The following is a 14790-nucleotide window of genomic DNA, read 5'->3' as shown; positions in this document are numbered from 1 at the left end:
CACGAATTCCATGTTTCTATCCTTAAACATATTGTAAGCACAAACATGACAGGCGTTTTTACCTATCGAACCTTTTCTCTCCAAGATACACCACCGTTGGATGGGAAAGTGGCGGTGATAACAGTAAGTATTCTGTAACATATACAAAGCATCCCAAATCGTAATTACTTGACAGGGTGGCCAAGGAGGTGTAGGACAAGGCAAGTTAAACCATCTTTTCTCTAATGGTCGTACGCATCTTCATTCAATGGTGTACTGATTCGACTTGGATTTCAGAAATCACCACACGACTTCTCCTAAACAACATAGAAAGGGTCTTCATTCTGGCACGAAACAAAAACAAATTCGAGGAATCACGGAAGAAATGGCCTCATAGAACTGGCCTTTCTCTCGACGTTATCGACAAAAAGCTTGAATTCATACAATGCGAACTCGCGGATATCCGATCAGTAAAGGGAGCAGCTGAGCATATCAAACGGGAGATCGACAGGGTACATATCTTACTATGCAATGCGGGTATGGATTCCCTGCTCCGTGTTAGCACACTGAAGATCTAATTCTGTTCCTTTGGTTTCTAGGGCTGGGCGTGTCCACCCAGTACAATCGGTCCCCGCAGAACATCGAATCGGTCTTCGCAGCTAACTGCGTAGGCCATCAGCTCCTGGTCACCATCCTGCTTCCACTCCTGAAACGTGTGACTATTGACTCGCCGACCAGCGACGCTCGCATTGTCGTGACCACATCATCCATGCACATGTTCTGCCGGCGTTTGGATTTCGACTTGCTTATGGCGCCTAATCCAACCTCCAGGTTCAGGGTTGTTGATGCTGTATGGCGGTACAGCCGTTCGAAACTGGGTGATATACTTCTCACAAAAGAGCTTAGCCGGCGGCTTCAAGAAGGGAATGACCCTGCGGGTAAGAATATCTATATCAATTGCTTCTTCCCGGGTAACATTGTCACGGAGCAATGGATTGGATGGAATGAGCTTTTTGGGAAGCCAATTGGGATGATTATGCGGACTTTATTTTCCTTATTCATGGGACAGAGTCGGGAAGACGGTGCTGCAACGGCTTTGTATTTGGGTGCCAGTGATTTGCCGAGAGAGAAGAACCAGCGTGGTCAATACTTCATTCCTGTTGCGACGGCTGACTGGCCTAGCAAGATTGCCTGTGATGAGAAAGTGGCGCGGGATCTCTGGGTAAGTCATTTCTACTTTCTGTGGATAGGCTTTCTATTCACACAATCCGGTTCTGATTCGCATTAGGACTGGATCGATGCCAAGATAACTCAAACCCTGGGATCAAATTGGCAAGATGAACCTGGAAAGAAGTCTGGCAAAGGCGACTCTAAGCAAAAATAAATAGTAAGACGAGCCTTGAGGCAGATGTGGTTTTTGGATCCGCTGTTTTTCAGATATTATCGGCACATATACCGTACGTGTGAACGAAGGGTTTCTCCAGTGAATTAGATATCTCGCAGGGATAGTATTATTCGTATTTTTTTTATGGTGGTATATGGCTCGCAAATTCGGGTATGGTAGCAAGTATTCTGCAGAAAACTGCGCTATGGAATCTAGAACTCAAAGCAGTGAGACCGGTCACAGATGCTGGCCGATCCATTCTTCCCATCGTCTCACACCAGATCCAATGTTCTCTTCATCGTCTCCCTTTACCGCTCCACCGACAACATCAACCTTAATGCCAACTTCCTCCTCCAGAAGCTTGAAGGTGAACGGGTCCTGAACATTGTCATTGCCCAAGATCTCATCCTCGCCCTCCCCTGTTCCAGAGTCAACACTGGCATCCATGAGGCCTTTGCTCTTTGACTTCCGGATTCTGTCAATCTCAGATTCCAACTTTTCGCGTACCGAACCGGGAGGCAGGGCAGTGAAGAGATCCTGCTTGTTGGCGGCCAGGAGCACAGGAACCTCTCCTGCGACTCTCAAGGCAGCCTTTCCCTTGCTTAGAGCTCGTCTCTGCAGAGCCAGAAGGGCATCGTGTAAATAGCTGGCGGTATCCCGCAAAGTTTCGTCCTGAGTGAGAGCCGCGGTATCGACCACGAAGATTACTCCACGTGCTCTCATCCTTGGGTCCTTGGCGCTCGACATCGACTGAAGCTGGGCCACGCCCTGAGTTCCCCGCAGTTTTCCATGACCGGGGGTATCCCTGACATTGTATTTGATGGGGTTTTTCGAGACGTCTTTCAGCGACGGGTCGTTTACCGATCGGAAGCGGTTTGAGGCAGTCGGGACTGAAACGGGAAGGCTAACGGTAGTGTCGGTGGGCGTCTGGGAAGTATGTGTAGTCTTGGACTTCTTGGCAAGTAGAGACGATTTGGCTTCAAGCTATTGCAAAGACAATGTTAATGAACATGTGAGTCATTATAGACGAAGCCAGAAACTCACCAATGTCACTAAAGCTGTCTTCCCTGATCCACTAGGTCCAAGTAGCACGAAATTGCTCACAGGCGGAGATGCCACCGTCCGGTAGAAAATAACATGTAGAAGAACGGGCAGACCAAAAGCAATAAAGACCGTGATTAGAATGGCAATGGGGTTGCCATCTAATAGGCTGGTCACAACGCCCTCAAGGGAGCTCCAATCTGATTGGTGATGCCTCATTCTCTTGCACACAAGTACTGGACACGAGAAATTGATTGGGATAGAAGAAAAATAGAAGAAAAATAGAAGAAGAGGATGAGGTGGTTATTGCTGTCGTAAGGTCACGGCTGGCCGAGCTCCGGCCGGAACCAACCAAGGTTGAGTACTCCGTAGTGGAGCGTGTCAATAATACTAGTATGCTGTAGATCAACAACATCATCTCAACATCTTTCTTCTTCCCCATCTTGTCGTTCAATTTCTGTGGTATTGTATTGATTGTATATTTAGTTGTTGGAGGAATTGGGTTCTACCAGGGATACTTGGCTGCTATTATTATTGTTGTTGTTGTTGTCATTGTTGCTATTTTGCCCTGCATGATTTACATACCTCTGGTCCGCAGGGGTGACAACCCCCAGTAAAGATAGGAAAAAAAAAAAAAAAAAAACACAGATTTAATTCATTGTTTCTTGAAACTAACGCCTTTCCCTTCTTTCACGCTCGTTTCATTCTGTTTTTGTTGTCTCTTCTACAATCGAAGGTGTCTGTCCATCTCTTTCAGGATGCGATTCCTTCGTCCGCTCTCTTTCGTACTCCCTTTAGTATCCACCGCGGTTGCTGATATCGAATTCACTGCTCCGGCTTTTGGCTCGACTCTCAAGGGTGGTCATGTTGTAACGGCTCACTGGAAGGAGTCTGGTGAACTTCCCAAAATCTCACAACTGTTGCAGTATGATATCCACCTTTGTGCGGGAGGAGATACATCCGATTCCTACGTGAGTGTTTTCTCTATCTTTCTCTATCCCTGCCTATACTGAATATGGCCGTCATGGCCGTGTTAATGTCCAATACTGACCGACATCTTGGGCCTGTATAGGAAGAACTAGCTACTCCCATCAAAGATGCGCCCTTTGCCCGGGGAAATTCAGTCTCGTTCAAGCTTGACCAAGATATTGGGAGTGAAGAAGCAAATGCATAGTAAGAATTATCACTCGTCTACTTGATCGCGTCAGATTATACCTGACATTCTGCTTCGCCTTTGCCCCAGTTTCCTGAAATTGGTCGCATCTGGTCCTGATGCCTCCGTGATCAATTACTCGAGTCGATTCTCCCTCGCCAACATGACTGGCTCTTTCTCCCCGCGAGTTATAGACGGGATCCATGCAATCCGAGACATCAGCGGTGCTCCCCTCAGAGAGGACCAAGAACATGAAGGATTCCGGAAGAGACAGGTCGTTGGGGCACCGGCTGCTGCAGCGACGGGTCTTGGAGCTCACACCATTCCCTATGAACTACAGTCCGGCCCAACCCGGTATGCTCCCATGGCGAAAAGACCTGGTAGTACTATTCCACCTGGGACGCCGACCCCGCAACATCCAACCAGCCACTACTCCATTGCTACTGCTTATCTTAGTGCTCCTACTGTTGAGACTACGGTTTCTGCTACTGATACGTACAAAGTGACAAACATTGAGAACACGGTATGTTAACTCTACCACGTAATATTGTAGCTTGTGCTCTGACCTACAATCTCACGTCTAGGCAACTCCTGCGGCACAACCAGAAGACATGAATATGAAGAGATGGTTGGAGAGATGGAAGGATTGACCTTGGAACGTACATGAGAACCTCACATGGGGGATTTCTTCCTTCGGTGTCTACTTACAACGCGGCTGGTTACTTCATAATATCCGTTTCGCATATGGTGTTCAAAGAGGACGTGTATCATCAATAGTTGGTACTAGTTTAATCTCATCTGAGAACCGGCTGATTACCTATATCGTATAGCCCAACGGATTGTATCTAATAGTAAATTATTTATGCCTGAGGTCCATAATGCAGTCTATCTATCCTTTTTGGTCGCTCTCCAGTGTAAAGAAAAGGTTAATCCCGAGAAGATGGAGTTGGAGAAAAAGATGACAGTGGTGTAAAAGAAAACAAAAATATGCATATCATCGTGAAAGTTAAGGCATGATCAAACCAAGCATTCATCAAACATTCACCAACAAAAGTGGCTCCCTAAAATGACACCAGACATTTGATTTTCCTGCCAGCAGACCTCCTCACCAGTATAATGTTACCGCCGAGGCGAATCTTCGTGGTTGAAGAAAGATATATTCTCGCGCAAGGCGACGTATTCGCTATCAGCATAACCGAGGAGGGATTGAATCTGAGTGCTTCTGTGGCCCTTGATACGAGCAACCTCGACGCTGCCATAATTGACCAAAGCACGTCCAACTTCCTTCGGCTCTTGCCAGTGATGAAGAAATTCGCCATTTAAAGCATCAGGAGAGATTTTCTCCACCACAACCAATCGCACTGCTTCCTGTTGTGCAAAATGACCTTCCACACCCAATACACCAGCCGGGAGAAGACCCGCTTTGTTTTGGAGTGCATGGTATGCACCATTGTCAATATAGATAGTCCCGTGTGGTTTTAAGCCGTAGAGCAGCCAAAATGACCGTGACTGGATAGGGCTATCTGAGGGAAGGAACCGGGTGTGAAGAGGAGGGGTTGATGGCGGCTCCTGAGTTGTCATATGAAGATCGCTATCGGCCGTAGCGCTCCCTTCAGAGGACTCCTGTCGAATCCTTTGGAGATATTTTACAATCTCATGAACATTTCCGGGCTTCGAGCTTTTGGTGATGATTGTAGTGACACCTGCACTTGTCCCCAGTTTTGCAGCAATGATCTTTGTGCTCATGCCACCAGTTCCCAGGGAAGAACCTGCAGATGAAACATCTGCTTCCAGGGAAGATATATCCGTAACCGCTTCTATGGGCCTTGCATCGGGATTTGTGCGTGGATTAGCGGTATAAAGGCAATCCACGTCAGTCATCAAGAATAGATAATCAGCCTTGACCATGGCTGCTGTGATGGCCGACAATGTGTCGTTATCACCGAATTTGATTTCCTACGTGGAATTAGAACAAACAGCCGGAGGGAATGTAGGCGCCGATCACATACAGAAACGGCCAGTGTATCGTTCTCGTTGACGATTGGAATCACTCCCATGTCGAACAATTGCGAGAAGGTATTCTGAGCATTAACATATTGCGTTCTCTGTGTCATTTGTTAGAGCATAATGAAGGCGAAATCCAAGACTCCTGGTGTTTTACATCTGCGATATCGTTCCTTGTCAACAGAATTTGTGCCACAGGGAGACGAAGATGCGAAAATAGCGCATCCCAAAGACTCATGAGCCTGCATTGACCGACAGCTGCAAGTGCCTGGCAGCTTCAGTCAGCAGAGCCATAATTATGGCACTAAATATGCCGTAAATACCTGGACGCGAGGCAGATTCTTTGGTCTTTCTTCTATATCCATCCGTTGCAACCCTACACCCACAGCGCCGGATGAAACGAGGACAACATTGTGGCCATCCCGGTGAAGCTTGGCGGCCGTTTCAACAATTAACGAGAGGATAGAGAGGATGGGCTCATGGGTTTTTTCGTCAACGATAGAGCTTGTGCCTGTTCAAAAGTAAGCCAATGCACTCCGTACAACCCGTCGAAAATGAGTCCCCGCACCTAGTTTGATGACGACGGTGAGACGCTCAGAGGCTTTCATAATGTCAACCTCGCTTGATATCTGATCCTCAACACACATCAGATTCCATCAAAAAGCGGCTATTATTGTATGATAAAAAGACAATGTCCCTTTCTTCACCTCCCGCAAACCACTCGGTCATTCTTCAGAAAATCGGAGTGATTGCTTTCTGCCGTCAATTACCGCCAATTCGGAGAGTTTCGGCGGAACATCTTGGGGATCGGAGTCTTAATTCAAGCCCTCGCAAGTCCAGTCAGCGCCAAAATGACAGACCCTTCGCAGTCGCCTGGTCCGGCTTCACATCCGGAGCGCAGTGCCGATAATGGTTATATTCCCGGCGATGATACCTGGACACAATGGCGCAATATCTTTTCGGTCTTAACGGGCAAGATGACGGACGAAGGAAAGGAGCAATTCCGTGTTGCGCGAGATATCCGGAATGAAGCTGCTGATTGCAATCGCTGCGAGGAGCAGCGCAACTTCCTTCTACAATACAGTGAGTCATGATATAGCTTTCTGGAATAATTCGGTTGAACAGCAACTAAGACGTACGGTTGAAGGTCCCGTCATTCGCTACTTGAGCGACAATATCCGACAGCTCGGAGGCGACCTTCACAATCACAACATCTATTGCCGACGATGCACAAACAGGAAGGCCGGTGGTTTCGATCCTGAATACGGTATTCTGATATGTGCAAATGAAATGAAGGACCAGGGGCATCTGGAGGATACAATGGCACATGAAATGGTGCATGCCTATGATCACTTAAGATTCAAAGTCGACTGGACCAACAACCTGAGGCATGCAGCTTGCACAGAGGTAAGGGAGAAATATCCAAGGAGGGGAAACAGTGGCAAGCTGGAGATTTACTAATTCTTTGTTTCTTCTGCCATAGATTCGAGCCAGTTCGCTTAGCGGCGAATGCAGATGGGCGCGGGAGTTTTTCCGGCGAGGCCAGTGGAAATTCACACAACAACATCAAGAATGCGTTCGGAGAAGGGCTGTTCTATCCGTGAGGGCAAGACCCGGTTGCAAAGACGAAGCCCATGCGCAAAAAGTTGTCAATGAAGTTTGGGATAGTTGCTTCAGAGACACACGACCCTTTGATGAAATCTATCGGTGACGCGAACATATGATTCCCCCCTCTTTACATCAGCCGTTCCATTTACGATTGTTTTATTATACCTCTTTTTTTCTTTTTTTCTTTTGAAATGTATTGGTTTGATGATGAGAAGTCTAAGAAGAAAAAATATCAACATAACACCATATCCTGGAAACTTCCGAACTCCTGAAGAAGAGGGAAAATAGGTAATAAAATATCAATCAAAACACCAGTATGCCCAAGCAACCAAACTCCGTATAAGCCGGATCAAAGAGAAGAGAAGAAAGAAACACCAATGCCCCCGGCAATGCATATACCTATTTCACTCCAAGAAATGTGCTTTCATGCTTTACCATCCTTTGATGAAGAACCAGAACTCCGTTTCGCAACTCCATCGTCCTTTACACAGTGTTTGACGATCCAGGGGTGTCGTTGGATTTCATCAAGCGTGATTCGCTTTTCAGGATCAAGCACGAGAAGCTAGAATGTGTTAGCTGATAAGTGTGTCATGAAAATAGGATTAATAGGGGAAGCACATACTCGCTTGATTAAATCCTTCGCCTCAGGGCTCACGAAGGAAGGAACATTCATATCCGCTCTTGCAATCCGCCTTTGTGTCATAACTGGGGTATCCTCAAACGGTGCCTCTCCGACAAGGAATTCATATGTCAACACACCCAAGCTCCATAGGTCAACCTTTTCGTTGTAGTAGTTGTCTTGAGAGCCTGGCTTAAGCATCTCCGGAGGCAGATAATCCAGCGTGCCACACATGGTTTGCCGCCTGTTGTTCGGCGCGTGGACACTCCAGCCGAAGTCGCTGATCTTGATTTCACCGTGAATTCCAACTAATATGTTTTCCGGCTTGATATCACGGTGCATAACATGCTTCTTGTGGAGATATTTGAGCGCTGCGGCCATCTGGGCAATGTAATGTGCAGCCTTCCATTCAGGAAAACGGTGTTCCTTTCGAAGGTGTTTGTACAATTCGCCTCGGCCTGCGAATTCCAGGATCAGGAAAATCCGCTTGCTATCGTGGAAGTGTCCATAGAGCCTCAGGACGTTCGGGTGACGAAGGTTGCTCTGGATCTCGATTTCACGCCTAACTTGTTTCTGTACCCCTCCTTGTTGCAATTCGGACTTGTGAAGGACCTTAAGTGCACAAACGAATCCGGAAGATCGCTCCTTGGCCAGATAGACTCGGCCAAATTTTCCCTTTCCCAAGGGCTTGCCAATCTCGAACATTCCAAGGTGAAGTTTCTTTGGCGAAGACTGCTCGTGGGACTGTTCTTCATTCTCATCGGCGTTGCGCTTGACAGGGGACGAATTTGTTGCATTGATCCTGTTATCATTGGTGTTTTGCAAAGCGAGCTTCAGTAGATTTGACCGGTTTGAGCTATTGTTCAGCTGCGCAGTGGACCCAAGGCCTGATAGGGACGTGGCTGTAGAATGGGAGCCCTGGACAGATAAGATTAGCTGGTTGGTCCTGCATGTCCAATTACATTCGCTCAATCAGTACCTTCTGCTTTGAATGATAACTGCCATTTCCGCTAGAATCGTTCTCATCTTTCACAGAAAGATGCTCAAAACGAGCTTCCAACGTCTTGGTAGCCATGGTTGCGGTGAGAAGTGCCAATGACTTTTGAAGGTCGTAAAGAGGCGATTGCGATGCTCAAGTGCTTCCTTCTTTACTAAATACTCATCCCAGAGCTTTAATAATTGTCGATAAACAAGGGGGATGAGAGATAGTGGTTTGGCGAGTTTGCGTGGTTGTGTCGAGAAGGTCGACTTGCGAGAAAGAACAGCTCCAGCGGCTGTTTATCGGCGCAGTTCCTTGCGCATCACCCAGGCAACGGAACGGGCCGCCTCTTTCTCCGACCTTCGCGGGGTATCGTTCGGGGAAGATGCTATTGATAAGAATCGGCCATTCATGACATGCACTGCGCATCGACAATTCAATTTACCAGTCCGTTGATCATTCAAGTACCAGATTGATCTTCTTCCGCGCTGTTTATCACCATTCAGTCGATGCGACATGGCTTTCAACATTCGTACGGGTCCTGCCCATACCATGCGCAGCCCGGCAGTGGTTTCTCCTAGTTCACAGAAGCCGGATTCGACCTCGATCAAGGGCTTTAGGATAAGCACGCAGAAATTGCCGATTCTGAAAGCCGAGCCTATCGAAGAGATGTCAAATACTCTCGGGATTGCGCCACCGGAAATGATTTTTGGGGATAACTTTGTCAAGATTGAGCACCAAAAAACGGGCTGGGGGATCACCTTCAATGCATTTGATGCGTTGGATCGCGTCGATAAGACTGGAGAATCGATGCTTAAAGTAGCATATTCAAAGGAATGGCAGAAAAGCAGGTGTGGGATTTATATTGTCGCGCATACAATTTCTCAACACTGACGGTTATTCCAGAGAAATAACACACGAAGGCATCAATGAAGTTGTCAAACCATTTGACTGGTCGTACACTACAGACTATAAGGGCACTGTTCATCCCAATAGTCGACAATTTGAAGAGACAACCAAACAAATCCCGATCGACTTATTAAAACGCCCAGATCCAATATTATTCTTTGATGAAGTGATCCTGTATGAGGATGAACTGGCTGATAATGGGATTACCATGCTATCATGCAAGATTCGCGTTATGCCAGACAGACTCCTTCTACTACTGAGATTTTTCATGAGGCTTGACAATGTTCTATTCCGACTTCGTGACACAAGGGTATACGTCGACTTCGAAAGCATGGAGGTGATTAGAGAATATCAATCCAAGGAATGTGAATATGATAAAGTCAGACAGGTAAGACGCATATTCGAATAGGGAAAGTGAAACGGTACATGAAGTGCACTGACACTTTGAAGACCCTGGCAACAACACGAGACGATGTTCCGGCCGCTTTGAGAGATGCAAACAAACTTTCGGATAAACTTCCTCTTGTTGAAAGGCACTTAGAGCGAGTGTCATTAAGGGAGTAGTGGCGCAACGTCTAGCTGCTGCTTAACCTTCCACCAAACCCAACGAAGTGATCCAATTGTAGCTGTTGGTGGAGTCTAAGAAGCCTGACGACAGAGACTCAGATGCAAAAAGGATAAAGGATCAGATGATCAAACCTATTCGGGCACCACATTCAAGGCTGACATGACCATCTTTATGAACAACAGGAAGCACTTGCTATGTCGTGTCATGAGAACAGTTGAGAGCATATATCATGAACGGCACAGTTCCAGCCTGGTTACGCAGATGATATGTAAAATACAATCACCATGTTTATATAAGTAAATACTACAGAGTACTTTTCCGAGCAGTACTACAGGGGTATGTACATAATTAAAGAGCGAAAAGAGACGGTCCAATGGGGGTGCATTCTTTTGAGATATTGACAAACACTGCAAACCAAGGCGGTGGTCGGCGTTGAGAAAATAATGAAATCATATCGGAGAGTACGGAGTACATCTGCGACACAATATTAAATTTGTACATTTCAAAAAAAAAAAGAAAAGAAAAGAAAAGAAAAGAAAAGAATGGCATCAAAGCCATTGGGCTCTCCCTATGTGCGAGGGCTATGCAAAGCTCAATTTTCATGGCTTCAGGTACACCAAGCAATTGATATATAACCCAACAGGCTTGATCTCTCAAACTGACTGTGGGTGCAGCCAACGCATATGGTTACTTCCCGAAACTACACCACACTAGTGTCGCATTCGAAGCACCCCTTAGATAATGCAAACCGGTGGTGTCACTCTCACAGATCCTTGATACAAAGCCGTCGAGCCTCTCGATTGGCGAAAGCCATACTGCCCCGACCTGGCACCACAGCAGAAACCTATGTCGCATATGGATTGACACAGAAGCTGTTCGAGGCTTGCTCGCGCCAGGCCGACTACAGAATACCCCAAGTGTCGCAAAAAGGTGCACAGGCTCCAAAGACTAAAGAGGGTGAAGATCTTGGCGTTGGGGAAGGTTGGTGGTATGAAGGTTGGTCCTAGCATTTGCTTTTCAACATGGGGAGTATCAGTATGAGATGTCGAACCGTGAACCCGTTTTTGAAGATGTTCCATGAGCTAATATGGGTGGCCTCGTCCCAATTAGAACTGAGTCTCGCCCCAACTTTCTCTACATGGTCGCAAGTAACTTTTCTGCACATGTATCTATTGACGGTTCGACTGCGCGCACTACCATCTCATGAAAGTGTCCAGACATATTCCCGTCATCTGATCGATCACTTCTCGCACAACGCCGAACAGCGCATGGATGTCCTCCATGGCATCACCAGCCGGGCAATTCGGAATAAATTCCTCAAGGACCTTTTTATTCAGTGGCGGGGTGTTCTTGCGGCCTATGACGAGGGACTTGTCAAGGGCGATGCGGTGCTTGGGGCTGCTGTCTGGAGGAACCTGTGGAAAGCGAGTTATACTGGGTCGGACGGTAAAGACATGGATTGGACCAAGATTGCTTGGGTCGTGGTCTATATGCGGCGAGTGCTGTCGGAACTCTCCCAGGTAAGTGAGGGCGATCTAATCTTGACCCTGGAACGCAGGAGCGGCGGGAAGCCTGGCATATTTGGATACTCCGAGTTGGATAAGAAGTTGGCAGATGTAAAGCGATAAATTGCAAAGCCAGCAAGTGCCATAATCTGCTAAACAAAAAGGTGTACGGTTACACACTACATTCAGTCAGCTGTTTTATTAATCATTTCATTCAACCATTATTCAGTATCCCGTACAATCTCAAATCGTGTAGTTTGATTTACAAGGAATGGACTGGGACTATTAGTTGATGAATTTAAACAAGTTTCCGCTCCATCGTACTACTATGTAATCTTTCTATACCTAATTTTCTTTCTTACCAAACAGGTCCTTCTCGACCATAGCACGGCAAATGGGATGATAGAAGTCTCTGTTCTTCTCAAAAGTCTCTATAGCAAGCGTGCGATTGACCTTTTGGAGATTTCGGTATCTATAAAGTAAGATTAGTTGGTAAATCTCCCTCTGCGTAGATGGTCTCTGGTCTATAATGTCCTTACAAGGGTCGCACAAATTTCATTCGCCCAATTCTGCTTAGCAGGCTTGCTGTTGGCTCCAAAACGCTTTTATCCCCGGCCTTTAGCCCGACCTGGAAATATAAGTTGGCAACCTCGATGTTTTCGCTCTTGGATAGACCGTAGACTTCGCCCATAAGTTTCGTCAGGTCGGGTTTAAGCTGCTCGAAAAGGAGCACCTGCTCCAAGAAAACTATAAGTTGATTTGCTGTCAAGCCGTGTATGTCGCTTGCCTGTGGCTTGAAGGAGGATTCAGGCAGTGATTGCCATTTCCTAGCAAGCTCATAAACAACATCGACAAGAGATGTATCAAAATGGGGCTTGGGAGGCAAGCCCGGCGCATAAAACCATTTGTCCCAGTCAAGATCATTCAATAACTTGGAAGCCTCGGGGTCAGACTGGAAGAAATCCAAGATTGTTGTCTTGAATTCATAAGAATCGAGAGATTTTTCTTTAAACACTGTAAAGTACTGGGAAGCAAATTAGCAAATCGTACTGGAAAGGGAGGGGAAAGAGAACCGGCATACATGGGGGATAAACTCGTCAAATTTGGCTTTTCCGAGAAGGGTCTCGAGTTGAAAGAGAAAATTAAAGCCCTTTTCGTATGGGATGCTTGAAAATGCATCGTCTGGGTCTTTTCCTTTCAGGTCAATGACCAACTTGGTAAATTCATGGTCCTGTCCAAAGTGCTCCACGGAATCCGAAAGAGCCTTCCAACCTATGATGGCCGAGAAATGACGATAGGGCTCCCCATGGCTAGCAGGAGTCAGCAAGAGTTAGTTACCTTGACAATTTTCAACTATTTCCAACTACTCACACTGCACCTAGGATCTTGATTTTGTCAGCAGGTTACTTGGTAAAAAGCAAATGGGTAACGTTAACCTACCCTTCTTTCAAGGTAAGTAGTCCAACCTTCATTGAGCCAAAAATGTTCCCATGAAGCGTTGGTGACGAGATTGCCACTCCAGCTATGAGCAAGTTCATGAGCGATTACATCCACATTCTCCCGATCCTAGGAGATGAGATGAGAGAGAATGTTATTCAATTGCCAGATGAGGTCTTAGAGCATTCTGGGGTACCTTTGAAATGATGCTAGGGGTGGCGAATGTAAAGATCGGATTTTCCATGCCACCATATGGGAAACTTGGAGGCAGAATCAACACATTATACTCGCCCCATGCATAATTGTAGACGATTTTCTGTATTCGGGTGAGCAAGTGGTCGCTCAAATGGGAGGATCTGTCAGACATACCTCAATTGCATTGATAAACTTCTCTGTGTCCGCTTCAAGCTCCCACTTACACTCTTCGACCTTGTCAGGGCTTGTTGCTACCACACTCCGAGGTCCAATGGTGGCTTCCGAGATGTCTCTGTTCAAGAATCAGTATTAGCTTCTGTGAGAACAGGCATGTATGAGGCATGTATGTGATCTACTTACCCACTAGCCAATGCAAAGAGATAACTAGGAATTGGCACTGTCTGGTGGAAGCGATACAGAGACTTTCCATCCGGCTGCAGTGCCGGTGGTAAATCACGAACCGGCAAGCCACTCGCGATCACCGGATGCGGAGATGTAATGTTGAAATCCAGAGTGGATTTGACATCGGGTGTATCTTGACACGGAAAAATAGAGCGAGCATGAATAGCCTGGCATTGAGAGACTTGAAGCATACATCTATCATCAGTGGGGTTTTATTCTTCCCAGACACAGGGAAAATGTCAGCTTACACATATAAGGGTACTTTTTGTTTGAGGTCTGGGCAGGCGTCAACCATTGCAATGCTGTACATTTCTCCGTGGTCTTCACTGAGATCTTTATTGTACAAGTTAATGTTGAAAAGCGAACATAATGACGATTCGGAATAAATGACGTACATCGACCTCGATAGTCTCGTTGAGCTTCACAGCATGACCAAGCTTGATCTTCAACGCCGTGCCGTAAGATTCCAAAGGCGGGAGTAGTTCCCACTGAGATTGCTTGCCATCGACCTTGACATCGCCAATGTCGAGATGGTTGACGTCAAGGATAATATCCTGGGATTGGGCATCTGTAATTGATTTGAGCTGGTGAACCACATTTCCAGCCAACTTCTTCTGGTCAAAGAGTATGTCAAAATTTGCAGTGATGTGAGTCGAGATCCAGTTATTATAATTGCTGAGAGTATTCGGATCCCGGGGAGAGTTGATAATCGTCGCCATACTTCGTCTTTGGCTTCGAGGAGCAGTCCAGCGAATTTGAACAGCGATGGACGGATTAATGGACGGTACACTTGCGCGAATCGAGCCTCGAAAAGAGAAGCTGACCCGTGGAAGATGGGACAAAGGTGAAGGTATCATATATGAATATGTGCCTCTTTTAGCCGGCAGAGCCTACAGAGTACGAATGTGTAATTGACCTGGGGAATCACGCGTATCTCCATTACATGTAATATACCGTATCATGGGGTATTTATGCTTAGAGATCACCTTTCAGCAGCAATTGATTTC

The 14790-nt window shown here is 46.5% G+C and overlaps 9 protein-coding genes across 9 annotated transcripts; 5 read left to right on the top strand and 4 right to left on the bottom strand.

Moving 5' to 3' along the window:
- Nucleotides 1–45: 45 nt before the first annotated feature.
- ASPGLDRAFT_65767 (putative short chain dehydrogenase/reductase) lies at nt 46–1363 on the top strand (the record flags this gene model as incomplete). The annotated part of the gene is made up of 5 exons (XM_022548939.1): nt 46–123; nt 176–200; nt 277–516; nt 579–1201; nt 1268–1363. The coding sequence occupies 5 exons, from the start codon at nt 46–48 to the stop codon at nt 1361–1363; spliced, it is 1062 nt and encodes a 353-aa protein (XP_022401645.1).
- A 237-nt stretch (nt 1364–1600) lies between these two features.
- ASPGLDRAFT_65766 (signal recognition particle receptor subunit beta) lies at nt 1601–2623 on the bottom strand (the record flags this gene model as incomplete). Its single annotated transcript, XM_022548938.1, has 2 exons — nt 1601–2347; nt 2408–2623. The coding sequence occupies 2 exons, from the start codon at nt 2621–2623 to the stop codon at nt 1601–1603; spliced, it is 963 nt and encodes a 320-aa protein (XP_022401644.1).
- A 412-nt stretch (nt 2624–3035) lies between these two features.
- ASPGLDRAFT_147532 (putative beta-1,6-glucan biosynthesis protein (Knh1)) lies at nt 3036–4228 on the top strand. The gene is made up of 4 exons (XM_022541934.1): nt 3036–3375; nt 3477–3577; nt 3648–4080; nt 4142–4228. Exons 1-4 carry the CDS (start codon nt 3163–3165, stop codon nt 4205–4207), a joined length of 813 nt encoding a protein of 270 aa, XP_022401643.1. The 5' UTR covers nt 3036–3162; the 3' UTR covers nt 4208–4228.
- Nucleotides 4229–4676: 448 nt separating this feature from the next.
- Nucleotides 4677–6169, bottom strand: ASPGLDRAFT_124665 (glutamate 5-kinase; the record flags this gene model as incomplete). The annotated part of the gene is made up of 5 exons (XM_022540496.1): nt 4677–5513; nt 5567–5662; nt 5719–5829; nt 5885–6072; nt 6130–6169. 5 exons carry the CDS (start codon nt 6167–6169, stop codon nt 4677–4679), a joined length of 1272 nt encoding a protein of 423 aa, XP_022401642.1.
- A 243-nt stretch (nt 6170–6412) lies between these two features.
- On the top strand, nt 6413–7272 carry ASPGLDRAFT_65763 (mitochondrial inner membrane protease ATP23; the record flags this gene model as incomplete). The annotated part of the gene is made up of 3 exons (XM_022548937.1): nt 6413–6644; nt 6709–6968; nt 7045–7272. 3 exons carry the CDS (start codon nt 6413–6415, stop codon nt 7270–7272), a joined length of 720 nt encoding a protein of 239 aa, XP_022401641.1.
- A 321-nt stretch (nt 7273–7593) lies between these two features.
- Nucleotides 7594–8863, bottom strand: ASPGLDRAFT_124648 (aurora family serine/threonine-protein kinase; the record flags this gene model as incomplete). Its single annotated transcript, XM_022540493.1, has 3 exons — nt 7594–7731; nt 7792–8706; nt 8768–8863. 3 exons carry the CDS (start codon nt 8861–8863, stop codon nt 7594–7596), a joined length of 1149 nt encoding a protein of 382 aa, XP_022401640.1.
- A 328-nt stretch (nt 8864–9191) lies between these two features.
- On the top strand, nt 9192–10723 carry ASPGLDRAFT_45876 (TIP41 family protein). The gene is made up of 3 exons (XM_022546336.1): nt 9192–9618; nt 9674–10064; nt 10127–10723. The coding sequence occupies exons 1-3, from the start codon at nt 9284–9286 to the stop codon at nt 10238–10240; spliced, it is 840 nt and encodes a 279-aa protein (XP_022401639.1). The 5' UTR covers nt 9192–9283; the 3' UTR covers nt 10241–10723.
- An 8-nt stretch (nt 10724–10731) lies between these two features.
- Nucleotides 10732–11988, top strand: ASPGLDRAFT_45874 (uncharacterized protein). The gene is made up of 3 exons (XM_022546335.1): nt 10732–10855; nt 10919–11240; nt 11355–11988. Exons 1-3 carry the CDS (start codon nt 10787–10789, stop codon nt 11870–11872), a joined length of 909 nt encoding a protein of 302 aa, XP_022401638.1. The 5' UTR covers nt 10732–10786; the 3' UTR covers nt 11873–11988.
- Nucleotides 11989–12094: 106 nt separating this feature from the next.
- Nucleotides 12095–14502, bottom strand: ASPGLDRAFT_124252 (bifunctional aminopeptidase/epoxide hydrolase; the record flags this gene model as incomplete). Its single annotated transcript, XM_022540469.1, has 10 exons — nt 12095–12221; nt 12289–12773; nt 12831–13059; nt 13121–13134; nt 13190–13315; nt 13383–13502; nt 13556–13673; nt 13742–13964; nt 14032–14116; nt 14179–14502. The coding sequence occupies 10 exons, from the start codon at nt 14500–14502 to the stop codon at nt 12095–12097; spliced, it is 1851 nt and encodes a 616-aa protein (XP_022401637.1).
- Between the last annotated feature and the right edge of the window lie 288 nt (nt 14503–14790).

The sequence above is a fragment of the Aspergillus glaucus genome (genome assembly GCF_001890805.1).
Source record: "Aspergillus glaucus CBS 516.65 unplaced genomic scaffold ASPGLscaffold_8, whole genome shotgun sequence".
In the NCBI taxonomy this organism is placed as follows: domain Eukaryota; kingdom Fungi; phylum Ascomycota; class Eurotiomycetes; order Eurotiales; family Aspergillaceae; genus Aspergillus; species Aspergillus glaucus.
The sequence above is the reverse complement of the archived record's forward strand: the minus strand, read 5'-3'. Positions and strand labels throughout refer to the sequence as shown.